This window comes from Cyprinodon tularosa, unplaced genomic scaffold (assembly GCF_016077235.1).
Source record: "Cyprinodon tularosa strain WSP-4 unplaced genomic scaffold, ASM1607723v1 ctg231, whole genome shotgun sequence".
Classification (NCBI taxonomy): Eukaryota; Metazoa; Chordata; class Actinopteri; order Cyprinodontiformes; family Cyprinodontidae; genus Cyprinodon; species Cyprinodon tularosa.
The window spans coordinates 316,427-343,649 of record NW_024038867.1 but is presented as its reverse complement, the minus strand read 5'-3'; the positions used below and the strand labels follow the sequence as shown (position 1 = coordinate 343,649).

The 27,223-nt window shown below is 36.2% G+C and overlaps 2 protein-coding genes across 2 annotated transcripts; both read right to left on the bottom strand.

Annotated features, from left to right (window-relative positions):
• Positions 1-330: 330 nt before the first annotated feature.
• LOC119784677 (ADP-ribosylation factor-binding protein GGA2-like) lies at positions 331-15,253 on the bottom strand. The gene is made up of 16 exons (XM_038286861.1): positions 15,097-15,253; positions 12,185-12,269; positions 11,797-11,872; positions 10,421-10,519; positions 9,416-9,539; positions 9,202-9,302; positions 9,052-9,132; positions 8,835-8,972; positions 5,957-6,167; positions 5,686-5,850; positions 5,532-5,599; positions 5,328-5,440; positions 3,555-3,697; positions 3,099-3,268; positions 1,602-1,712; positions 331-911 (listed from the first exon to the last, which is right to left on the bottom strand). Exons 1-16 carry the CDS (start codon positions 15,137-15,139, stop codon positions 798-800), a joined length of 1,842 nt encoding a protein of 613 aa, XP_038142789.1. The 5' UTR covers positions 15,140-15,253; the 3' UTR covers positions 331-797.
• Positions 15,254-18,536: 3,283 nt separating this feature from the next.
• ears2 (glutamyl-tRNA synthetase 2, mitochondrial) lies at positions 18,537-26,821 on the bottom strand. Its single transcript, XM_038286848.1, has 10 exons — positions 26,523-26,821; positions 26,207-26,362; positions 24,706-24,895; positions 24,481-24,631; positions 22,544-22,865; positions 22,352-22,460; positions 22,054-22,207; positions 20,375-20,505; positions 20,136-20,271; positions 18,537-18,838 (listed from the first exon to the last, which is right to left on the bottom strand). The coding sequence occupies exons 1-10, from the start codon at positions 26,698-26,700 to the stop codon at positions 18,743-18,745; spliced, it is 1,623 nt and encodes a 540-aa protein (XP_038142776.1). The 5' UTR covers positions 26,701-26,821; the 3' UTR covers positions 18,537-18,742.
• Between the last annotated feature and the right edge of the window lie 402 nt (positions 26,822-27,223).

The window sequence follows — 27,223 nt, the reverse complement described above, 5'->3', positions numbered from 1 at the left end:
AATGACAGCGACGGGCTTGTAGTTTGGCTGCAAGTAAGAAAAACCCAAACACACAGGTGAAGACTTGCAATAACAGTTTTAAGACACATGTGGTCACGTATTTTACTCAATTTCCTTCTTTTTTTTTTTAGGTTGCTCTTGACATGAAAGCCTTTGTTTGATTTAGATGGTACTCGAGTTTACTTGAAATGTAACAGGAACCAAAGTAAGGAGACTATAAAACAAGAATTGAAATATTTGTGGAAAATTCACAGCTGAAAGCCTATAGAGCCCATATTAAACAGCAAATAACCCATTTTTAAATTCTAAACAGCTTAAAGAGTCTTTACCTTATCTAAAAACAGAATTTTATTTCAAACTTCTTTACAGAGAGGTCAAATGATGATCTTCAGTTCAATCAGAGCTTGGTGCACTCATGTATAAGACCACCAATACCATGTGTATAAGTTTTACACCGGTCTACCACTTCAGTTCCGTCCACCGCTGGTCTGTGGAGAGCATTCCAGGTAACACTAAAGATAATTTGTTTTAAAAAACAATATCAATCCATCAAAAAATCAAAAGCCTCAAATTCAGGTAAAGAGAAAGCAGCTGATTGACCGTAACAGCTTTTATTGAAGTCACAATTTAAATAAGGTTCCAACGGTACTTTCACATTTTAATGTTGTGGTACTAAATAGTGTAATCGTTCTTTCCTTGGCTGTGTTCCTTTCTCAAAAACGTAGTTTTTCTTTCCGTTCCCTACGGTGTTTAGATTTTAGATCAGGATGATTGGATTCTTGATTATGCGTTAATAGTCATTTTTGCAAGGTCAAAGTCGCCCAATCAGGGAAGCTGTCGATCTCTCCTGTCTCGATAAGCTGCTGGTCGCCCTGCGTCAGCGAAAGCTTGTAGCGTAGCCGCACTTTACGCTGAAAGAAAAAAAAACAAAGACGCAGGCATCTCTTAATGGAAATTTTTGCTACTAATACAAGAAAGACATGTTCAAAACTAAAAGAAAAATTAGGCCTAGAATTTTTTCTAGTATAGTTTGAAATTGAAAGTCTGTGTAGAGTTGAAGAGGAATTTGACATCAGATGGCCTCGAAATCCAACAGATCTTGAGGGGTGTTTTTTGCAAAACAGAGAGGGACATTTTTCTGAAGGCAAGATGTACCACAGGGAGCAGACTCCTTCCAAAGAAAATGTGCTTTAAATAAGCTTAATGTTCAAGTGTGTGCAGACTGTGTGTTTGATTGGGTTGCTGCTGCTTTTAATTTTTTAAATATTTTTCTTACATACAGATTTTTTTTTTAAGTTTAAATGCACATGATTTTTTTCACAAAAGTGTAAAATATAGAATATATTATTTTCCTGAATTTGTTTTGCTACCATCCATTGAACAAAGAAATATAACAGAGAGCCTTTCTTTGGGTTTATCTTTTCTTTGTAGGCCTTCTTGTTCATATGCAATAAAATGAGAGTGAAAAATCTGTCAAACGTAAAATCCAGGTAGAAAAAATAACATTCAAATCTAATACAAATAAACATGTTTTGCTTTCATGCAGTATGTATGTCCCCTGGGTAAAATCAAAATAATAATAAAAAAAAAAATACACTCACACTTTCGGGATTGGCTAACAGCATGACTTGTGAGATGGCAGGTGGAGGCAGTAGAGGGTTGTAAGGTGGAAGCTGCATCCTGGAGGCAGGCTGAAGTTTCACCAGCATGCTCTGAAGCAGAGTTAAGGTCAAATTTAGTCATGTTCTCAGTTTTAAATGTGTGGCCAAAAAAGTGTCAAACGGATAAAGACAAGTTCACACACAAAACAAGGAAATGAACTGCTTTTCAGATTTCTGCTACTTTTTTATCCAGCCTATATACCTGAAGATTACATTATATTATGCAGTGTGTGCTTAATAGGATTTGGGACAAGTAAAAAATAACAAAAAAAAGAAGTAAATTTTCGAGCAGCCGTTTTAGAAGTTAGAACACCAAAGCTCAGCACTGTTAGCAGCCATTAGCCTATTAGAGGCTGCAAAGGCAGTAGTGGCTGTAGATAATTGGACGAGAAACAACACAGTCAACAAAAATCATTAGAGCCCCTCTAAGGACGTCAGAAACCTACTTAACATTGAGAAAGGAAGATATAAACCTCCCCAAAGCCTATTGGGAGAATCACACTGGGATACAGGAAAAACAAATTTGGTCTCTGTGGAACATCCCAAGTAATAAAAAACAGTTCCAGGTGCTTTGTTTGCGTTTGGAAGACATTCTACCTCCCCTACAGAAAAAAAGCCTCTTGTTTCAAAGTCATAGGATGATGTGCAGGTAAATACCACTCCATCTGTTTGGTGCTATAAGTATCTGTACTGCTACAGAATCAATGCAGGTGCAACCCTTATATCCACAACAACAAATTAATAACACTAACTAATTTTGTGATGTGCTAAGCAGGCGCTCTGTCTGCACTGATGATGTATTAACCTTGAGACGAAGAATGGTTCCATCCGACGCTCTGACCTTCTGTTTGATTAAGCTCCTTCTGGTTGACCGGCCAGGTGTAATCTCCATAGCTTTAAATATGTGATAGTTACTGGATATAACGTAACGGAATATCTTCAGAATAGCTCCAAATGACACAAAACTGATATGGGTGAGTAGAACATGATGTAATAACGTAAAATCAAGGGCCCAATGTAAAAAAAAAAATGGTGTTCCCCTTTCATGGCTTTGTACAAATGGAGCAATAGCCTGGAAGTCAAGAGGTCATAAAGGGATAAGCCCTTACAGGTGGCTGAGAATGACCCTGCTAAGATCCTTTCACATACTGAAAGATGAACTGGTAATGGCAAACCAACTGGACATACTGGTGATGGACAAGCAGAAGAAGAAGGTTTATGTTATCAATGTAGCCATACCAAGTGAAGAAAGAACACAAGAACCTGGAGGAATACAAGGGCTGAGAGAGGAGATTTATATATTTCTGAAAATGTAGTAATAAGGAACAAACTCACAGTAGCATTAGACACTTAACAGCAAAACAATGACTTCAGGCTAGCTAATAGACCCCCCTCCTTATCTTTGATTTAACAATGCAACTCCTTTTTTCTTTATACCTTGGGAACGGCAACTTGAAAGGTGAAATCCTTCACATCCAGTGCAGATGTGTTCACCGCAGACATGACGGCCACCACCACACCGGGATGACCAGATGGACCGTCTCTGGCAAAATGGAGTGACACATGGATACCAGCCTTGTTGTATAATGTGACTGGCTCCAGTTGACCTACAACACATTAGAAAAAAAAAAGAAAGAAAAAAGGTTAAGATAAAATAAACTATACCTCCTTTAAATTCTAGTGTTATTGTTTCTTAGTGGTTTTAATATTGGTTCCATGAAGGAAACTATAGAGTAATCTGTGGTGTGCATATTCTGAAGGATAACAACAAATCATTTAAATGTTAGGACCCTAACATTAAAAGGATGTTTATTCTTTACTCTGGTCATAATTTTCTCACAGCTGCATAGTGCTCCTTGTAAACAAGAGGTAACAGAGCCTAAGAATACCTACTTGATCTGATGGTTTCCAAAGGAACAAAGATATTCTTCAGTGAAGGAGGGGGATTGCCACTGTCCTGCAGTATTAGCGGTGACCAGGAGTCTTTATTTTGTTGCTTATCTGATCCTGAGACCTGCTTAGTTGGCGATTGTGACCTGATAGCAAAATAAGCAAAGGTAGTTCAGCCAAAGGAATGTCATCTTATTGTGCTTCAGTTATTTCTCAAAGCAAAATTGCTAAAAAAAATAATAATAAAATAAATGTATGAAGATGGTTGAAATAAACCCCAAAACACAAACTGTTTCTGCAGGAAAAAATGTCAACCCACTGGTACTAAATAAAAATACATTTCACACGTTGCCTCTTCACTTGACTTCTAGAGACAGACAGCTTAAAGGTGGGCACTGTATAGTGGTTATATAATTTTACACGAGTGTCTGAACATCTAGTGGATGAAAAAGTAGTGGACTTCAAAATTTTCCAAATGCACCTTGAAAAGTAGTTATTATCCATGGTCACTATAGTAGCAAATATATTTCAGAATGCTTTTTGAGAGCTCTCCTCACAAGGCACCATGGGATTTGATGTGGCGGCGAGAAAGAACAAAGATGGCACAGGGACTTTGCGGGGAGGCAGAGATACGTGATCAGCAGGTAGCGAAAAGTAGTGATCATCTGTCCAAACGGTTAGTTAATGGAGTTCACCGAAAAATGTCCACTAAATAACCCCAGCTCTGTATAGTGAATGGGGGTTTTAGGGTTTATAGAGGATTTTTGGACACAGCTTCTTTTAAAGAACTGAATCTAATCAAGAATCACTGAAAATGACTGAAAACTGCTGTTCACAAACACTCCCCATCTGACCTCACTGAGCTTGAGCTGTTTTGCAAGAAAGAATGAGCAAACATTTTAGTCTCCTTAAGAGCAAAACTAATAGGGACATACCCCAAGTGACCTGCAGCTGTAATCGCACCAAAAGGTGGTGTTATGATGTAATAACTTGTATTAAACTGAATTATTTTGCACAACCTTTTCTCTGTTTCTAATTTTTTAAAAAGTTTAAAATATCCAATCAGTTTCATTCCTCTTCATGATTCAAGTCTTTTGTTTCCTTCTATTATCTCTATCTATCTATCTATCTATCTATCTATCTATCTATCTATCTATCTATCTATCTATCTATCTATCTATCTATCTATCTATCTATCTATCTATCTATCTATCTATCTATCTATCTATCTATCTATCTATCTATCTATCTATCTATCTATCTATCTATCTATCTATCTATCTATCTATCTATCTATCTGCTCCCATCTGGCAGACGTTTCAGGGCAATAAGTACAAAAACAACCAGAGCTGTTGTTGCCCTGAACGCCTCATGTACACTGTAACAACTGTAACTATCAATAAATGACAGTAACACTAAATGCCTGTACCCGCTGCCTCCCCCCTTTTTTTTTTTTTTTTTTTTTACTTTTTTGTATTTATTTTCTTTTAAATTTGCACTAATTGCTTGTACTGTTTTTCTTTTTTGAGAAATTTCGTTGCACCCCTGTGGAGCAATGACAAATAAAGAATTCTGATTGTGATTCTGATTCCATCGCTGTGGGATTGATGGGTTTGGGGTGATTCATAGTACTAGTTTTTAACAGAATGCTCTATGGGATCTACATATCATCGTTTAGAGCTCCTTTTGCTAGACATCTGTTTTGTCCCTCCAGAGTTTGTATGAAACTATGTAAAGGGTATTCTGTCAAAATGAGGATAGAGAATCTTTTCTTACCAGACATTTCTTCCATCTGATAAATTACTGTTTTCTCCACATCCACGGGCTGTGAGTAAAATTTCTCTCCTTCCATTCTGGATGCCGTTAGTCATCTGGCAGCCTTTATCAATCTAAGAAAAAAAAAAAAACATATAAGGTGAATCATCTTAAAATTAAAAGAAATGGATAAATCTTTATGTTTAGACTTTTATTAAATTTCACCTGCATTAGTTCCTCGTAATATGACTTTGAATTCTGCTGGATTTGTTTGGTGAGCAAATCATCAAACTCTGTAATTGCACAACTTCACTGTAAAAAGGGGATCACTTTACTTATGACGGATATATTACAACAAACAGTTTAAATGAAAACTGACCAAAGTCTGGCTCCATGGAAAACACGTTCTCCAAATTAGAAGAAAAAACGGGCGAGGAAGATTCGAAGGAAGGCGGTGAATCAGCTTTCCTTTGGATCTGTGGAGAGTCCAAGGCTGATAGATCAATGAGATGGTAGCTCTTAATCTCTCTGCGGTTCGTCGAACCTGAAAGAAAATGAAAACATAATAAATATACTTATCAATGTCTTTAGAAATACAATTAAGAATGGCCCAAAACACTAAAGACAAAAAAATGCCATGTCAATCTTACAGATATTTTTGCTGGTTACTTCTTCACTTTTACTTCTTGATCTTTCATTATTACATGTTCCTCTTGCCATTAGATCTTTGTAAGCCTTCACCACAAGCGTCAGCTCATCATTTGCAGCCAGGATTTGTGCTAAAGCTGCATCGTCATCCGTTGTGTCGCTGGCCAACCTAAACAGACTGGGCCTCAGTCTGTCACAGCGCTCATAGAGCTCCTGCATTTAAAAACAAAGGGATCCAGCATTACAGGTGGCCTTTCCATAAATCACAATGGCAGAAAAAAGAGACACTGATAAAGGAAAGAAACTTCAATTCCTTTGAAGAAAAATGAGGTTACAAATCCTGCTGAATGTTGGGTTTTTTTTTTTGCTCTGGAGTTATTTTCTTGAAACCCTTTTGGTGATGCTGTTTGAATGCAATGTGAAAAGAGCTACACTGCATTAAACTGCACCCCCTTAAAAAAAAAGAAAAGAAGCAAAGGATGACCAAAATCTTTCATTTCATACAAGTATTATTTGCAGAAATTTACCAGATGCATTCTATTTGAAGAAAATTAACCAAGCAATGCAAGGACGTCCTAAGTCATAGTCCATATTACGTCATCATGCAAGGCTGCAGTAAACAGGAAGTAGAGGCTGCAATGTAGCACTGACCATAGATCAGTATTGAGGTAAGAATGTGTAGCGATCAGAGAAGTTCTTGTGTTAACATGTCAGTTAGTAATTGCGATGTTGCTTCCAGCCATCTCTAAGCCCATAATAGGAACATCCAGGAAGACGCCGACAACAGAAACAGCTGCTGAGTCATCTGATTTTGCATAAAAAGTGAGCGTGAGTGTGTAAAAACATTTTTTTGGTCAATTTAGGGAGTTTATTCGAATTTTACCAATTCCATTAAGCTTTTCTAATCCGAAACTTACAAATGAGCTCTAAAAAAGCTGATGCTACATGGTGCTACAAACTTCACCACTTCATGCAGCCCACTATAAATATATTTGAAGTATTACTAGTTTTTCCATTCTGAAAAAAACGTAACCAAATTAAAGGATGCCAATAAATATTGCTAGGTAACTTTAAAAACTCTTGAAAAACGTTATAAATGTTTCCATACCTCTTGGGATCAAACGTTCGCGGATCTAACTTCCTAAGGAAAATGCTAATTTCACGATACTTTACTTTTTTTTTGCAAAAATGACTTTGCCTTAAACAGTGTTGGGCACGTTACTTTGAAAAAGTAATTAGTTATAATTACTAGTTACTACTCCCAAAAATCTAAGAAAAAGAAAACATATAAGGTGAATCATCTTAAAATAAAAAGAAATGGATAAGTGACTCAGTTAGTAACCGGGGAAACCGTATGTGATGGGGAAACGCAGCTCGACATAACAACGGTATTTCCATCTGGAAAACGCTGTTTTGCTGCTGGAGTCAACCTCACTCTCCATCTCTCTGTTGTTGCTGTACGTTAACACCCGCCAGCAGAAACACCCACCTACCCAACTCACTATAATCTCACTATACATCAGCCATTCTCATCCTTCCCTCTCTCATGACAAGGCGCGCACGAGTCCTATCATCAAAAAAAGGGTTCATTGTGTGACCTGAGTAACGCGCAGTAACAGGGTGTCTGCAATAGTAACTGCGTTATAGTTACAGGCAAAGTAATAAGTTAGATTACTCGTTACTAAAACAAGGTAACGGCGTTAGTAACGATACAATATTTTTGTATCCCTTTAATCCTTATAACTGGAAAATATTTAAATAATTTAGACTACTTTTCTACAAAGAGTAGAAACCCCTGAAAAAAAATAGTACTCACAGTCAAAGTTTACATCTGCAGTCACCAGACCTTAATTCTTCTGAATATTTATGCTCATCAGAAAAATGAGAAAGCCAAAACATTCCCAAAAATCATGGGATGCTGGAAGTCTGACAAATCCCAAGTGAGGTCATGAGATTTCTCTGATATGTTGTGCTCTCACTACATCTTTATTGGAAACAATCTGAACATGAGTCCTGAACAGCTGGACTTTGGAGCAGAAGTTCTAATGCCTCAGATTAAAAGACCTAAATCTGATTAAGATCAAAGGTCTGGAAAATCTAGTGATAAGTAAATCCATATGTATTTCATTTACTAACAACATTCAAACAGTTGGTCTACAATGGACCAATTTTTAACCCTAAGCTGCTCTAATTTTAATGTAATCAACCTTTCAAAAATATTTAAAGATTAAGATAAATTGCATTAAAATAATTACTTTTAATGTCTTGAAGACTGAAGTATCATTTTTAAATAAACAAAATGCACAAACTGAATGTGGTCTGCAGTAAGATTAATCAAAACAACCACTTTACAAGTTACAGATCAACCTAGCAAATTAGTGTATAAAACATTAAAAAGATTCTAAAATTAGAAACGGTCTAAAATTAGGGTTTGTATTTTCAAGATAACACGTAAACATTTACCCATATATTCCTTATTAACCTTTTTCAATCTTAGCGAAAAATCGTGCTATATACCTAAAAGACAAACAGTTCAATATAGGAAAAAAACAGATTATTGCCATTATTTCAATGCTTTTTGTGAACACCTAAAACGTCTTCCTGTTGGTGTTCTAATAGTATTTTAAAAATGTAACACACATTTCCAGAACAGAAAAAAGGAAAGAACGGGGAAAAAACTGCTGCAAACCACACCTGTACACTCCAAAAAGGTAAATTAGGAAACAAAAGTCTGTAATCAGAATAATGCAACATTACTCTCAAGCTGTTTTATAGCATTTGTGGTTTTAAAGTTACAGATCCGAAAATCTGAGTTATGCAGAGTAAATATGTGTTTTCTGTTGTAGAGAGACGAATTTCCTTGTGTGATGTGGAGCATACCTTAACATCATCGCTGGGCTGTAATGACGCTCCAGTAACAGTGTGCTGCTCCAGCAGTTCTCTGAGCTGCTTTGTGCTGCTTTCGACCTCCTTGAGAGTTTCCTCCCGCCTTGCCGCTTTCTCTGCCTTTTCCTGCTCCTACAGAACGCACATTGTTGCCGATCAGTTCATTCAGTTCAGGCCTGCATCCGACGCTAACCAGCACCTCATTCCTCACCTCCTTGATGGTGCTTTTAATGAGCCTGTTGGCAGTTTCCAAGTCTTCTGGGCGGCCACTGTTTAACAATCTTGCTAAGAGCTGATTATGAACAGACATTAAGTACCAAAAAATTGAAATTGAAATCAATGTGCAGCCACTATTACTCACTTTAGCTTTATCCTCCTGATCAAAAACAGACTCTGTTGTTCTTTGTGGAGGAGGAGGCATGATGAGAGTGTCTGGAAGTTTGGGATCTGCCTGTACAATACCTACAAGAAAGAAAAAAACAGTATCAATCTAAGAGAACAATATATCAGTGAGAAATTATTTACTCAATAACAGCCACTATCTACACATCTAAATATATTTTTTTCCTCCTCACCTTGTTTTTTTAGCATGTTGTAGGCTTCCTGAATCTTTGGTTCTTCTTTAAGCCAGAGAGTCCAGCCGTAGAGGACCTCCGTCACTCTGTCTTTAACTTCTTGTGGAGTCCACGCACCAAAATACTGTCCAAAACAAACAAAACAAAACAATGATCCATTCTGTCATCTTTCTGCAATCCAATTTGTATTCATCACTCCAAATATTTATGGACAACTTTAGTACATGAATAGTCAATGTGGGTTTTATTTGACACCTACCGTAAATAAAAATGCTTGCAATCGCATGGATCTTGTGTGTAAACAGTTTATCATTTATCTTTCTATACAGTATTCATCTGGTAAAAATAGTTTAAATTAAGCATTTTATTTCATTATTAATTTTCTAGGTGTGGACAAAAATGTTTAAAGCAGCTATGAGCACACCATGGACGTTAACACATTTTGTCAGCCTCTTTCCATCAAATACTTCTGTTCTTTAATTTTTATTATCTTTGTTCATCCATGCCTATAATAAATTAACCGCACTTGTTGCGGAAAGAGCTCATCTTAACATAACAGCGAATTAATGTCTATTTAGAGTATCTAAGTATTAATAACCTTTGAGCTTTTTCCTACATTTGTCTCGTTAGAACCACAAAATGTTATTGTGGTTTCACGTGACAGGCCAACAAAAAGTACAGCATGATTTCATTCTAGGAGACAATTTCTGCATGAGTTTCAAAAGTGTTTTGCAAGTAAAACACTGAATAGTGTGACAGTTATTTGTATTAAACCCCCTCTACTATTATCCCCCTAAATAAAACCCAGTCAAACTACTCAGTTTCAATGTTACTAAATTAACAATTAGAATCCACCTGTGTGCAGATAGAGTCTTCCAGCTTGAAGGTAAGCAGAAGAAATGTTTTTGAAGCTGCGCTCTTCTGTTTTTCTATTTTTCAAAGTAAATTAGGATTTAACTAGACTGATATCTTAATAATCAGAGTCAAGGCCTATGTAAGCGGTACCTTGGGTGTTAAGACTTTAATAAGCTCATTTAGAAAGCGAAACTTTGCAGCCTCGCTGTGGAACCTCTTCCCACAGTTGTTCATACATGCCTCAAGAACCTGGAAAACACCCAAAAAAAGACAGAAACAAGTGAAAATGAAAGAAAAAAGAACAGTTGAGAGCAAAATCTAACTTGTGGTTAACCACCCCCTTACATGTCAGGAGACATGAAGCACATGACCCGTGAAATGCAACATTTCATGGCAACTTTGGGATTGAAGCCCTGCATCAGGAATTCACGGTGGACTTAAAAGCAAAAGATTGATCCCTAATAATCATGTGGTTCAATTTTAGTTACACATATTACTCACAAGACCACCCCGCTACAGCTAAAGCATAGATATCTGTTCTTTAGGTGAAGGGGAAAAAAATGTGAAAGTATCACTATAAAACCAGTAAGAGCATTAAAGCAAAGACTTTAGGGTTCCCTCACTAGCTAAACAAAACTACACCACTTTATTTAAAAAAATTAAATATCACATTTAAAGAAAAGGGAAAAGAATTTCAAAAATAGCAATTACCAACAACCAAATGGGTTTTTTTTGGCATCAAATTCTAGCAAAACATCTACAGGCTAGTTTAACAATCAACAGTATTTCGATTGAAATGCTCTCCCTTGCATGCGTTGGTTCTTTCGATGTATTTTAGTTCATTTTCAAAGTAGAAAATTAATTGAAAATGTCCTGTTTAATTGGCCTGATGCTTAAATGTTTATGTTTGGGATTATTTGTCCTGCGTGGTGTTCCTTTGGCAGGCTGATGCCTGAAAGCTCTACCTAATAAAAGTGTTATGACTGTAGTAATCAATAAGTAATTTCTTTTTAACAGCAGAGATAACTATTACTTGTGCATTCTAAATCAATGAGTTGGATCATTAAAACTCTGGTTGTAATAATTTTCTACTAATTGATGTCTCACTTGAATTGAATCTGCCAACTTCCAAAATGCAGTAAAATACAATTAGGCTCAACACAGTTCATAAACTTGACAAATTTAGATGGATATTATCTTTATATATTTAACTAAAGAAAAGTTTTTTTAACTGATAGGAAATGACACAAGCAACTACCCCCCTAAAAAACACAGTTTCCAACATTATAATGTCAAAAAGCATTTAAAGCCTTTCTGATTACTAATTGAACATTTATTGGCGTAAAACTAAAAAACATCAGCATTTGTTACCATTGATCGCCTGCCCGAAGTCTTAGAATCAGCCTAATCCCTCAAAACATTAATATTACTTCCAATCAGAAGATTAATGTTTCTAAAATTAAAAGATGACTTTAATATCTTCCATATGTATGAACATTTTAAAGCTTAAGTGTTGGGTTACTAACAGTGAGGGCCTGCAGAGCCTCCTTCTCCTGCGGGGACTGAATCTTATGGGCAATAAGACGAAGAGCTATCTGTGGCCTGAAAAGAAAAAAGAAAAAAACATTACGAAAAACATTAAAAAAGGGTTATTGGGGCATGTAGCAACACTCTGCTAATAATTAGCTAAATGTGAAAAGAGAAGCCTCTGAATTTGCATAATCAGAAAAGTTCCTTCTCTGTTAGTTGCACCGGCTAAGATTGGTGCAACATGAAACCTGTGAAGCAACAGGTTCCTCAATTGAAAGAAGCAACAGGTCTGCCCACACAGTGAAGAAGATACCATCAGGGAGGAAACCCTCACAAGCACAAGTTTTAAAAAATGTGAGGCGGAGGAAACCGTGGCAGGCTTACCCATCAGTCTCTTGGATGACATGCTTGTAGAAACCCTCAATGCAATCCCATCTGTCTTCCTGGTTGTTTGGATCTGTAGCCTTGTCTGATATAGTAAGATAAAAATAAGGGAGTTCAATACAAATACAAACAGAGCAACATGGATTTATTTAGGATGTATTCAGTTTGTTACCACATTCTTTATTTGTGAAAAAAGGGATGGTGAGCAACCACAACCACAAGGGATTTGTAGCAACCACAACATATATTATATTATTATTGTTTCTGTGTCTGACTTTATTGACTCTCTAGAGTGACTTTTCTTTGTAGTGTCTACTTTTTGTAATGTAATTAAATGAGTAATGTTAATTAATTTTCTGTGTTTATTATATGTTTAACAAATCTCACTAGAAGAAAAAAAGTCTTAACTGAAGGTAGCTTTCAGTAACTAACAAAGGAGGTCAAGATTTCTAAAATCAAACAATTAGAAAATAACGTTGTTAGAGGAAGTTAAAGTACGCACAAATTCTCAGGAAGTTTTACTTGTAGACTTCTAGAGCAGCAACAAAAAGGGAATGTTGTTTTTGACAAATTATCAACACACATCAACCATAAATTTCCTGTTAGTGTTTATGTTGCTGCACACTGTTGATGGAACAGATTAGTGAAATATGAAGAGTCTCTTAAAGTCATCAGTATAAACAACAATAAAAAAACAAAGATTATAAATAATATATGATTATTAATATCCCAAGCTTGGATAAATAACATGAAGGATAGTTGTTCTTGGTACGCTGTACCAAGTACCAGGCAGTTAGCAAGAAAAATGAAAACCTTCAGAGGGGTACAGAGGAAACCACCACAGCAGAGATCATCAGCAGAAAACCTGCAGCTGAACATCGAATTACTCCTAAATCAAAACTTTCTAGCTACAACTAAAGAGTGCAGCTGATCAGAATAAAGCAAAACAAACAACTTTATAATAAAACAGATATAGAATGGTAAAATATTAGACTAAATTAGATCTGTAATGGGACTTTAAGAGCAGACATCATGTTATCCATGGAAACTATGACCTGACCAGAGGTGTCAAGTAACAAACTACAAATACTTCGTCACTGTACTTTTTAGGTATCTATACTTTATTCCATTACTTATTTTTCTTCCTACTTCTGACTTCTACTCATTACATTTTTTGACACAAGTATCTGTACTTTCTATTCTTTACATTTTTAAAACAAACGTTACTCGTTACTCTTGGCTTCAGTTTAATGCTTATAAATATTTATTTCACGTCATGTGCGCCATACAATGCAGATCATTGGCGCCATCCACATTTAGTGAAAACTAGTGTAATTGGATGAGTCGTATAACGCAAACACTCATTGGTTAGCTAAAGGAAATCATCAGAAGCAAGCAGGTGTTCTTCAAACTGCAAACGTGAATTGTCTATGCCATGCTACAATGTCGGATTCAGAAAAAGATGTTGAAATGTCTGAAAGGTCGGACACAGGCCAGAGCGATCGGGAGACGGAGACCAACAAGACCTCCCTCATCCTTGGCCCTATCGCAAAGAAATTTTCAAAACAGTTGAAAATTTGAGATTTCAATTCATATAGTGGCATCTGCCTGTTTTCTTTTAAAGGTTACTTTAAACTTTTATACTTTGAGTAGTTTTTGGAGCTCATACTTTTTCACTTTTACTTGAGTAAAAAGGTCAAGTTGATACTTCAGAATGTTTTTAAACTGCAGTTTCTATACTTCTACTTAAGTAACAAATGTGGGTACTTTTAAAACCACTGGACCTGAAATACAGGGAATTACGGTATGAAACCTGTCTGTACCTGAGTTATCCACAGGATATCCAGGGGTAATATTATTAATATCATTAAGGTAATATGCCCTGGACCTCTTTTTGTTGTGTGTTTGTTAGGTTAATTGAACAGGTAAAGTGTAAAGAATCATTCACCTAAAGGTTCCCTCTATTGTTTGGCACCAGACCCAGAACCACTCATCAGTTCAATCGCATGCTGAATGCTTTTAAAGGATCTTATTTACAAATGGTGTTGCATTTTTTTTTTTTTTTTTTTTTTTGCAGACTAACCAAAATGTTTACTTGATGGAAGATAGCTTTGTATCTATCTCCTCTAGAGGAGGTTTCTCCCTATTTCTCCTTTCTGCTTTTTACCACATGCTTGCTTAGTATGATGGATTGCTGCAAAATTAAGGACTGAATGCAATCAACTATTTATCTAGTAAAGTGTGTTTAGATTACATTTATTTTGAGTTGATTTTTTAAAAATAGATTAAAGAAGTAAAACTGAATTGTATAAATTAAAATGGTGCCATAAAATCATTGAAGTTTGCGGGCACAAACACATTTACACCTTGTATTTAGCTGGACACTGAAAGAAGGCATTTAGGAATATCTCAAATAACTTCACTGAGTGTATTTAGTTACGGTAAATAGATTTTGTTTGCTTTGGAGGCTGTGTTTATAAACCAGACTTCGCAGAAGTGCAGGGAACTATTCAAAAATGTTCAACTGGATTTGTTGTGACCACATATTAAGCTGACATTTTTCGTCAGAAACCACAAAGCGCGCGCACATTCGGGCGCAGACAGAAACCGCTCGAGCGCCTCTCGGGCGCGCGCGGCTGGAGAGTTCAGCAACTTCCTGTCAAAAGCTAAAAGTTTGTGATGAAACTCTTATTTGTCAGAGCAAATAAACTGAAGCGAAGATAACTAAACACGTACAGGCATTGATAAATGAATAAAATCTACTGCTGGGGAGATAATACAAGAACGCAGTAACGGTTAATATGGCATTAAATAACGACCGCTGGTGGGAAGTTAGCGCTCTGTCTCATCTGCAAACGATATGCAGGGAAAAAAAAGAAAAGCTTAACTCTAGTAGTTTTTTCTTTACTCACTGAGCCATGATTGAAAAGTGTCCGGACTGTCACCGCTCGCCATCGCTGCCTAAAGTCCGCAGACAGAGCTGCTGTCCTGGGAGCGTCTCTCTGAGGGTTGAAGCGGAGGTGTCAAACAGCCGCTTGTTTATAGTGACATGTGACACTCACGCACAGTCAGTCACACTCCTGACGCTCCAATAAAGTCATACATTTAACCCCCCCCTTCCTCTATTGACGGGTAACATCTTTCAGGGGCGGAGCTAGTTGGGGGGCCAGGGGTGGCCATGGCCCCCTTAGCCAATCATTGGCCACCCCTAACATTTTTTTTTCACCTTCTAAGACAGGTGGTGGCAGCAGTAATACTCTCAAATGGAATGTTCAAAACATTTACATTTTTCATATATTAACAATTACTTGACAACAAAAGCACTGTGGTTAATTATGCACATCAATATACTAACATTAAAGATGATACATATGGAATTGATCCACTTTTCAGAACTAGATTTTGTTTTATATGGGGTAAAGAGAAAATGATGTGTCTTTGCAAGTCATTTAGGAGTCTTCAGTCAAATCCTAGATAAATAATTATTTTAATAAAAACTACTTATTAAATAATCAATTTATGTAGATATTAGTACTTGTAAATATTATTTTTTTAATGACAATGGAAAAGATGTTTGCCCTAGAACTCAGATCCGAAAGAATTTCATCCACTATACCTTTTATCTAAACAGCACAGATGTAAAAGGCAAAAGGCTGTAAGAAAGTATACTTTGTCTTTATTTAGAAAATATGGACATGCTCATTAATTTTCCTGTTAGAACAGAGTAGATTGACGCTGAGGTTCTGGCGCCTATCTGCTTTCAACCACCCCTCAGTGTACATTGGTTATTGCCTGGCCAACCTTATAAAAATGTTCTGGCTACGACTCTGGTAACATGTCCATAAAACTTTAATTTGGACATTCAAAAACATAACATATGTCTCAAATTTCAGTTTAGTTACAAATATATGTTTTTTATTCACTATGTATTTCAATTTACCCTTTATAGGATACTCAGTGAAATACTTTAACAATCAAAAATTAAAGCCAATAGTGTGATTGGAAGAACAAAATCTTATTACCTTTGTAAAAGAAAAACAAGGATATTTTGATGTCAAAAATTAATGTCAATGTAATAACAAGAAATGTCAACTAGCCGGAACATATTAAGAAAAATAACAAAAGTGCTTCTATAAGAAATTCTTTAAAAAACACACTTTTTTTTTTTTTTTGGTACAACATAACCTTAGAAGCATTATTGCTGATACTGGCACCTGCATTTTTTGGTTTATAAACCTAAATATAATTGTTAAGGAGGCTTAACAACTTTTTAACTTTACTTTTTAACTTTTCAATTAGGTTTTTAACTTTTCTAAAAATTAATTTACAGTAGGTAATATATCAAGGGCTCATCTAATTGATCAAATGCCAAAATAAGATGTACAGCCGTGTAGCAGGATCTTTGCTTAATGGCTGGATATAGATCTTGTGTTTCTAGACCTCATGGAGGGATGAGGGGAATCCATTTGTAAGGGGGATGCAAGAAATCCAAAACACTAACTTGCCCAAAAAAAGGTTAAATACAAAAAAGAAAAATTTATTCACAATGCTATTTTATTAGTACTAGTAGTAGTAGTGGGAAATGTCACAGACTTTAATTTTTATGATGATTTTATGTGATATACAAACACAAGGTAGTGCAAAATCGCGAGGGTAAAGGAAAATACAGAATTCTCGCAAGTGTTTAACAATTACAAAGCTGAATGCATGATATGCATTAGTGTTCCACTTCGGTTATTATACTGTAGCAATCCATCCAGTGCAGCTTTTCAAAGTCACAATGGTAAATAGAATCCCACTTAATGCAAAATTATCTCAGTGTAAATCCAGCTCCTCTCTGAAAGCCTCAGAAGTGATGATTAAGAGAACAAATATCATCATGAAGACCAGGGAACACAACAGGAAGGTCAGGTATAAAGCTGTGGACATTTTTGAATAGGATTTAGGTTATGATATAATGTCTTGATATGATTTAAATCATAGATATGATTTAATATCTATGATTGAATATGAATATATTCATTTAAATCATAGATATGATTTAAATCATGGATCATCATTCATTATAAAAATAGCAGTGTCTAGGCTACCAAAAAATAGCTTCTCGTGATAAAATCTTCCTTTTGGGTCAGTATGAATTAAAATTACTTACAATTGTTGAATATCAGATGGAGAGTAAATATATTTTCTTACAATACAGTAACATTGCCACTTGATCTGTAAGTTAAAAAAACTTCTTGCTTTTCTTGGTCCAAGACTTGCAAGGTTTCCTCTTTTTCTTGAAGTTGGGTCTCTATGAACAAATATTAAAATTTGACATTCACTTAGCAATGGACAGTCTCTCCAAAATTAGAACCTTTGTTCCTGCGTGCATCTGCAGCCTTTTACTGCTGCTTTTCATTTTATTTAAACTGGGACAGCATCAGGAGACATTAACCTCAGAGATTTTACTAATTTCCAGTTGTACCTTCTGAAGAAAGCTTGTTCCTTTAGGACTATCCTTTCACCCAAAGCTGACACAAGACTTGTTTCATTCTTTTACCACATTGGACAGCATTTCTCCATTATTTTGCTATTTTGGAATTGACAATGTGCATTTAACACCAAAGCACTTATTTTACCCCTCAGACACCACATCCTTCCTGAAAGGTATAATGGATGGACATTCCTGTGCTGTTTCACACTTACCTTTTGCTGTCTCAAACACATAATCTTTAGATTTCACTCCAGAAATACATAATTCTTTTCCTGTTTGCTGAATTCTTTCTAAATGTCAATGTAAAACTCACATCCGTAGATTTGAGGAACTGCTTTAAAATGCATCCATAAATCTTTGGCACTGATCTAATATTTACATATCAAGTTATTTACAGATTGTTAAATAATTCTTTGTTAAGAGTAATACAATTCTTTCATTATTTTACCATATATAAAAACACAATTCCAAAGCATCTAGTAATTACCCTTTAAAAATTGTAAAAATATTACAAAATAGCCTTAAATTTAAGCCCTTTTTATAAATGTAAAAAAAAAATAAAAATCCTCCTTGCAGATGCTACAAAAACTGTACTCCCCTCCACACCCATTTCAATAGAAGGATTACAACAGGAGCTTTTCTTCCCTTGTAATTTACCCTTTTAGAAGTTTGTCGTAATGTGATGGTGCACTTATTTCCCTTCAAAATAAAGACTGTGCCCTTAAATGAACACCGAGGTGCCATACCGAAACTATAACTCTTTCTTTAATGTCAAATATGTCAGCTGAAGATAACCTGCTATTTTTCTAAAGTATTAAATTTGCATAAAAACACCAAGGTACTTCCCATCCAGGTGTGCATGAGTTAAGACACATGTTTTTTCAAAAGAATAAAAAGAAAAAAAGAAGAAGTTTTCTTTATTTTTCTTTATAAATACATGACAACTTTAAAAAGCACACAATTTCTCCAGCTGAGACTATTTCAGGCTTGATAGATTAACCATGTTTGTTTAAGAGATGCATTTCTCAATATACAGAACAGTTATTTATTCAGTTGAGTAAAAGGTTATTGGGTAGCCATCTTTAACACGTCTCTAAAGCAAGCAGAAGCTTCTGGAATCGATGTCTGATCTCTGCAGGACCCAGAGATACCATCATTTCAGCAACACTTGGACCTTGCTGCAACACAGAGGGCAACACATGGAGGTCGGTTAGGTTTCACAAAAAAAAATAACAGACTGATGGTGTATGTGAAACTCAATCTGAAGCAACTTCCTCGTTCAGTAGCTCTTCTCTTAAAAATTTGCAGGTTTACAGAGTCGCTGCAGCTATCTATAAGCTTTTCTGTCTTTATTAAAAAAATTAATTCTGCCTAGTCATGATGTGGACAACATGACAGAGGGAACAATATAAGTTTTAAACAGTCAGCTCACTTAAGTGCTGATTAGAGTTTGAAATCTGCAATTTAATGAGAATAATAGGAGAAATGAAACCTCTGAGTTTAAAAAACCCCCAGAAACTCCTTGATTGCATCTAAATATTCACCAGGTCCTGCTCATTTTCCAATAGAAAAAGATTAATAAAATGATAAATTATTAGTTTAACTCTTAATTGTTAAGTCTTAAAAAGATGGTTCTTGTTCCAGAAACATACAGAAGCCTAAATAGCAATGATCAGATGTGCCTGGTAAGACCTTTAAAGTCAGATTAGAATATTGTAGCAGCTTTAAATCTGAGTGTAATAATGAAAGTTTGTTCTGGCAGCAACAACTCTGATGATGCAATGATGGTTTCAAAGATAAACCCAAAAAAACTAATTTTTAAAAATCTATAAAAGCTTGGTGGTTTATAGATGATCCACTATAAAAAAACATTAGTCAATGTTGTCTTTGAATAAGACTAAATCCTTTGAAAGTATTAACAGATCTTTTTAACCCATTCAAGAACATTTTTGTAACCCTTTTCTTACTGATGGATGTAAATGACTTTGGGTGATTTTTTTCCCAATGGTATGAGTTGTAACAGTTTTTTTAAATATTAGAAATATCACAGATTTGTATATTATTATGAATAAAGAGGTAGACTGAGATGCGTTATAAACAGGCTCTAAAGGTCTGATTTTCGTTGAACTTTAACCAATGGATGTAGACTTGGGAAAAAAAAATCGACATGCATCCAACCTGAAGTGACAAAAAGTTCGATCACTATGAACATTTTCCACAAATACAAGGACTTATGAATTACAAGGAAACTTGTAATGCGTCATCAAGACCACCAAAGCTGCAGGCTAAGGTTCAGTTTACTCATGAGGCGACAAAAACTGAAGACTAATAACTTATTCACACAAACCGTGAGCCCTATGACTCATGAGACAGTGTTGCTCTCCACTGTGCTGATCTAATATCATTACTTGAATCACTAAACATCTGGAAAACACAACACACTTGTTAGAACTCATAAGTATGGTATATTAGTACCTGCAAGCCGCTGAGAACCAGACGTAACAGCTTCATCACCTCTCTGTACTTGGTAGCTTTGGTCAGTTTAGTCAAACCCTTCAAGTCTTTACTGACTCGGTCCACTGACAGCTCCTCACCCTGCTCTTCAACCAACCTAAATACACAGACACAAATGTTCACAATCTTGATATAAAAAAAAAAAGATGCCGATGTGCAGTAAAGAAAAATGTGCAAGCTAGAAAGCTGCTCTTTCAAACCTCAACACAAAGGAAGCAATAAGAGGAGCCTCAGTGGTTAGCGCTGCCACCTGCTGGATGGAGAAGGAAGGACGGACCCATAGATAGGAGTAGGTTGGACCCATCAGCTCCTTCAGGGAGGCTATGTGACCCTGATGAAGACAGAACACAATAAAGTGAATATTACTAAAGGTATTACATAAAATATGCAATGTTTTAAAAAAATTATTAATAAAGAACGATTTAAAATTAACTTGTATTCCATACGGATTTGGTGATAGATCTACACAAAAAAAGGAAAAAACGGCATGTTTTTAGGAACGTTATCAATACAAAGTGTGATGGAACTTTGTATACATACCCTTTTTATTCTAATACCCAAAAGCAAAGTCCAGTATAGCAAACCACCATTAATAGCCACCCAATCAAAAGCATGTGCATAATTCAACCTAAATACAAAACTAATCTGCGAAGCTCCCAGATCCAGTCTCGTATTCCAACAAAGTTAAAAAACATTCGTTTGAGGACCAGAATGTTCATGTTTTGGACAAAGAAGACATGTGGTTTGAAAGAGGTGTGAAGGAAGCCATTTACGTTAAGAGAGAAAAACAATCTTAAACAGAGGGGGTGGACTCAGGATCCAGCTTTTAAAAAACCTACAACGCAGCGATAGAGTTGATTCCTTCCCGCTATCATCTGAAACCTCAACGCCATTGAGGGAACCAAAACATCTCGCCAACAATGTCCCTAATAACTCCTTTTTCAGAGGCATGAGCCAGTATCAGGTATTGAAGGCTAACAAAGACCTCAACGACTCCCCGTTACAAAGGGGTGGACCTTTTCTTCTGGTTCAATTTGCACATTTTCTAAGCCATAACAAGGCTTTGTTGGGTTACTCTTTAAAGCTTGGAACTCTTATTCTGACATTTTGAATTGAAAAAGCTTCCCTGATGGGAAGGAATTGTCTTCAAACTAGGAAAACAAAGTCCAGTGGTTTGTTTTTAACTTTACTGGAATGAGTATTACCCAGATGACTGAAAATCTTGACCAACAGCTGTCTGGTAAAGAAAATTATTGAACAAACACCATATAAAGGCCAAGAACACATCAGATAGGTCAGCAATAAAGTTATCAATGTCTAAAACACAATAAGAACATAAAACAACATCCTTAGGGTTAGAACCACAGTTTGGTTGTTAGCGCCCGATGAGTTTGTGGTCAGGAAGAGTAAGAAAATGTATCAATCTTCCCCATTTTGGAAAAATGGCAAGAAAAAAGCCTTTGCTGTATGAAAGCCATCGGAAAACATGGATGCAGCTTATAGTGTCTCTGATCAAATGAGATCCTAATACAAATAGCATTTCCTTTAAAACACTATAAGTGGCAGAAAATCTAAATGGCCATATCATACAAACACCAACAATACACGGTGGTGGAGGCATCATGATATGGGAATGCCTTTTTTCCCTCCCAGTACAAAAATGTAAGCTGTCTGGAGTTGAAAAATGGAAAAGGGCTGGCTAAATAAATAAATAAGTTTCAATAACATATAAATCATCTGCATGCTGTCTGCAGTTGTCTTTAACACGTTTTAAACTATACAGTTAGACCATAAACAAATAAATCGGCTGCATCTAACGTTTAGGATATTAAAAGACGAGATGGATGGCACTCAAAGTTTAACATCTTTTTATAATCACCTTACGGAGACGTAACATCCGTCTGATATAATCTTCTTCAAGCACTTCTTGGTCCTGGATCTCTGCTGCGTAAAGCTGCTGGATTTGCTGCTGCAGATCTTTTATAAGCATAGGACACTTCTGCTCATCGTCTATTCGCTGCTGCAGATGGATTCTGCCAAAGGTCAAAAAGACAAACAGATCCTTGAAACTTCAAAGATGAATTCGTTTCCTGAATTTAAAAGCTTTAAACATGCCATCTTGGTATAAAATACGGCTGAAATGATTGCATACAGTCATTTAAAGCTATTTCACTCACCTGTTGAACTCTGGTAGCTTCTCCAGGTCTAACAAAGCAGAGTGAGTTGTGATCTTTGAAGGATTAAACTCTGAAATGAGTTCTTCTAACCCTCTTCCTACTCGATTAGCTAGAAACAGACATATAAGCGTTCCTAAATAAAGTTGATCATTATGGAAAAGTTGCTCTAAGTTGGTTACCTTTATCACTTACTGGTAAATCCAGAACCACAGTTGGTTGTTATATCTAGCAGAGCCTCAGGAAGGACCCCTTCCCTCAAAAAGCTTTCAATAAAGATGTCCCCCTGTCTCTTAGACAGCTTACTGCCGTCTTTATTCAACAGAAGCGGCAGATGTCCGAAGGTGGGCGTCTTCCATCCGAGCGCCTGGTACATAAGGAGATGCTTGGAGGTAGAGATGAGCCACTCGGACCCTCGCAGAACGTGGCTGATGTTCATGTAGTGATCGTCTACGATGTTGGCGAGATGGTAGGTGGGAAAACCATCTGCTTTCATCACAACTGGATCGCCCTCCACCTGAATGCAAGAGAAAACAAACTCAGAGTTTATTGTATCCTATAGCAACACAGCAGGTGGGGGGGTGTTCATTTCATCTCTATCCCAGGGCCTCCGTAACACAATTACCCTCTTTCTGAGGTCTCAATTGCAAACAAACAATTAACATGTAAAGAAATAGAAAACTTTTAGAAAGATTTTTATTTTATTTCTTTTTTAAACCTTTTTAGTTATTACATGTATTACAGGATCAACATCAGCCCTTCACTGCCTGATGCTCTTTGTGGAATTTATTAGAGATATTTTAGACCAGATTGAGGATATAGCGACTGGATTTTGATCACTTTGTGGTAAAAAAAAAAAAAAAAGCAACACAATTTACTATCCAGCAAAACACTGAGTTCAGAGTCACAGCAAACTATGACATGGTCTTGCTCAGTGTGGAAACAGCCAATCAGAGATTAGGGTCTCGATAGAAGCTACCCTAATACCACCCACAGGGTTTGATGGATGAAGTTGAGAGTTCAAATAAAATGTATGGGGCAGTAATTGCCCTGAAAACAATAAAAAAAAAAATAAAAATACAGAGCGACATAATAAAATTTACATTTAATGTCATAATTTCCAATACCTTTGATAATACAATATATTATTGTATTACTTATTACTTGTTTGAAGTATTATATGGATAAATAATGTTTTAAATAAGGCATATAAAGGCTTTGAATTTATATATTTATTGGCACATTTTTTTTCTTCATATATTTATTTCCTTTTGCCAATTTAAGCTTCCATAGTTAAAGTGGCAGTTTTATTTTAACACCTTTAAAGTTGAAAAGGCAGACAAACACTAGGAGTGTGGGAAAAAAAATCTATTTGGCGATATATTTTAATCTTCGGCTGCCTGATATAATATCGATCCTCAGTTCTTAATATTAATTAAAATAAAAATTTTTAAACCTAAAATAATGAGGGAAAATGATTACCTCTGAACCGCCACTCTGGTAGATGGCACTCTGGAGCCCTTTTGTTGTCCAGCACAGTAACATATCTATAGCTGAGGCAGTCAGAGTGGAAGACGTAGACTGACTCAAACCCCAAACAACATGGATACCAAAAATAACTCAATGATCAATACCTTCTAATGAACATATACAGCATTTGCTTTTTTATTTATATATTCAATATGTAAAAAATATTACTATTTCATGATAATATCTATTGTGACCCAGTTATCGTGACACATACAGCAACACCCATGCCAATACTCACCCCAAACTCACATACCTGGTTGTTGCAAAAAAGGAATATATTTTTAGTACACTGTCTAACTTTCTTTCTTACATAGAGAAAAGTCTCCCAGTTAAGTTTTAAATAGCCTGTTTTTTTGTTTTGTTTTTTATAGATATAAATACATGTCAGATTTGATGCAAATTTTGAGTTCATGACACTGAAGAAAAGAATAATTAAATTGTATTTTTTTTACATTTCTTTCTGCTTATCTTTCTTATTTTCCATCCAGTTTTCTGAGAATCCCCTCGGGCCCCCTGGCAGTTTTCAGAGGGCTGTGCCCCGCAGCTTAACAACACCACTGGTGTAACCTACACCTTTTATGAAGAACCCACTCCAGACCAACCTGAGCCACATCGTGACGATTCAGTCCAAAGATCAGATCCTGAAAAGGCTTGACGCCGGCTTCCAGTCGAAACCTGATCACATGTGGGGCTCCCTGAGCCAGCTTCTCCTGGACCTGCTCCGCTTTCAGGTGACGACATCTGTTGTCATACCTGCAGAAACACAGATTCAAATGACTCCTTTTGTCTGGATCCAAACAGGCTTTGCAGAGTAGCATTCTAGGTACCTTGGTGTCTGACCAGCTCTTAGAGCCTCTCTTTTTAGCAGCTCCAGCCTCTGAGTGCTGCAGAAACAGTAGTACCCGTGGCCTCTCTCAACAAGCTCCTGGGCTACCTGATTGTAGAGCTCTAATCTTTGAGATTGCATGTAGGGACCAACAGGCCCTCCTCGGCGAGGGCTCTCATCTGGAGGAATGCCTGTAGGAGGAGATCTGATTAAATTATAAATGACAAAAGAGCTGAAACCATATGTGTGGAAAAAACTCCAAAACACCCAAACACAAAAAAGAAAATCAAATGAAAAATGCTGAAAGAAAACAATGCAAACAGAAACAGCAGAAAACTCTTGCCACAAAGAATATAGCATCCTTTTCTTTCTGTGATAACAGCCTTTTGTTTATGGTTACAATATTATTTTGTTTGCAATGGTTCGTGATTGTAGGTTTTTGCTTCCCTTTCACTGACTGCAGCATTTTTTTGTTTGCAGTGTTATTCTGTTGCATTTGTGTGTTTACACATTTTGACTGGAAACAAGTTTTATAGTAAGGTTGCACAGCTATTTGCTTTCGCAAATAATTTAATTTCTACAAAATGCCATTTTCAAATCACCGAGGCACTAAGTTTAGGTCTTATTACATTTAACAGATACACTCACTTCCTCACTATGGCCTATTAGGTGACAGAAATTCACTTTAAATGGGGTTTTTACCAAAAAAAAGGGAGAAGAGTTTCAGCTAGCCCACAGATCCATGCATACAAGTAGAAGTGAGAACTTATCCATGCAACAGTAACAGTAATGTCCTATTACAACGGACTCTGGACAAGTAACCCTTCCAAGTAATTAAAACAATGGATTTCTAGAGAGAAAACTGTGCTTGTTTATTATTAGTACAAAAAATTATTGATCGGACGCTGGTAGCTTGCTGCTGGGAGCAAAGTCATTTTAGCTGGGGCTGCAACTAACGTCTTTATTGCACATCAATTAATCTGTCGATTATTTTTTCGATTAATTGACTATCTGAAAGTAAAACGTTCCTTAAAGAAGACTTTTTGCGAAATCAATCCAGGTGAAACTAGAATTTTTCACCTTGAGGAGTTCTGGATAGAGGTTATTGAAAGACGAATGTGTATTTGTCAGCATTAAAATGTTCATATTTTTCAAACAATTCTGGTATAACTTCTGAAGGTGTGTTGCTCTGTCAGCTAAAGGCCTGTTTTAGAGTCTCTATACTCCAGTTAACGACTAATTACTAAATTAGTTGGCGATTATTTAAATAATCGATTAACCATGATTAATGTCAGCCAAATATGTTAACACCGCCTGCTGGTGGGCAGGGTGTTCTCTTATTTATTTTATCTATATATAAAAAAAAAACATTTTAACAGATACCTACTTTAATTAAACTTACATTTAGGTGTTTATTGGTTATAAAATCACCCTTTCTTGTAAAGATAAAGATCTGAGAATGAATAAACCCCTGATATGAGCCCAGAGTCCCTTCCTCTCACCAGCCCACTCCAACATGTCCTCTATGGACTCTGCTGCTCCTGGGACCAGCCTGCTCTGATCAGTGTCCTCCAGTCGCAGGATGAAGGTGCCCCCATATTTCTTTGCAAAGATGTAATTGTAAAGAGCAGTTCTAAGACCTCCAAGGTGCAAAAAGCCTAAAAAAATGAGTAAAAAAGATCATTAGGTGGTTAAAAAAAAATGTTTTCATTCATTATAAAACACAGCACATGAACTACATCATAAAGCATTCATAGACACATGTAGTCCACATGTGAACTTGCTTCACTGCATTTTAATAAATGAGTAATAACCTACCGGTGGGGCTGGGTGCAAACCTGACCCTCACCTCCCCCTGAACGGTGGAGCAGCATCGACCAGCAGTCGCTGAGCTGAACGGCAGCAGAGCTCGTCTGTTAGGAACTGCTGCTGCAGGCTGACAGCCTCTCTGAAGGAGTCTACTACCCACAAAACATGTCTTCAAACAAACCGACATGTCGGCAGAGCGGTTAGCAACTAAGAACTGACTCTATGAGGGGATAGCTGCATTTTTGCAACAAACTTAAGAAGCTGCTGCTGCTGTTGAGACTTTTTTTTTCCTTCTTCTTTTGTCTAATGGCAGATTGCAACCTTAACTTTTAGGTGCATAGCGCCACCTACTGTACCGGAGTATGTAGCATGGGCCACATCTATCTATCATATATATATCGATATATATATATGTATATATATACAAATATACATGAATCCATATATACATATACCTTTAAATCTTATAAGATAGTCCTGTATTTATAAGATATTTAATGACAGCTTTCTACATTTCCTTTATCCCATCTCCTGTTGTTCCTATTAATCCTTTCAAGTTCCATTCCCTTCCCATTTGTCTTTTTTTAATCCTATCCCTTCATCGTATTTCCTACAATATAAAAAAATATGTTCTACATTTTCTATTACTCTACATTCTATACATTCATCTGTTTCACTTTTCTTTAATAAAAATGTGTTATTTAACCCAG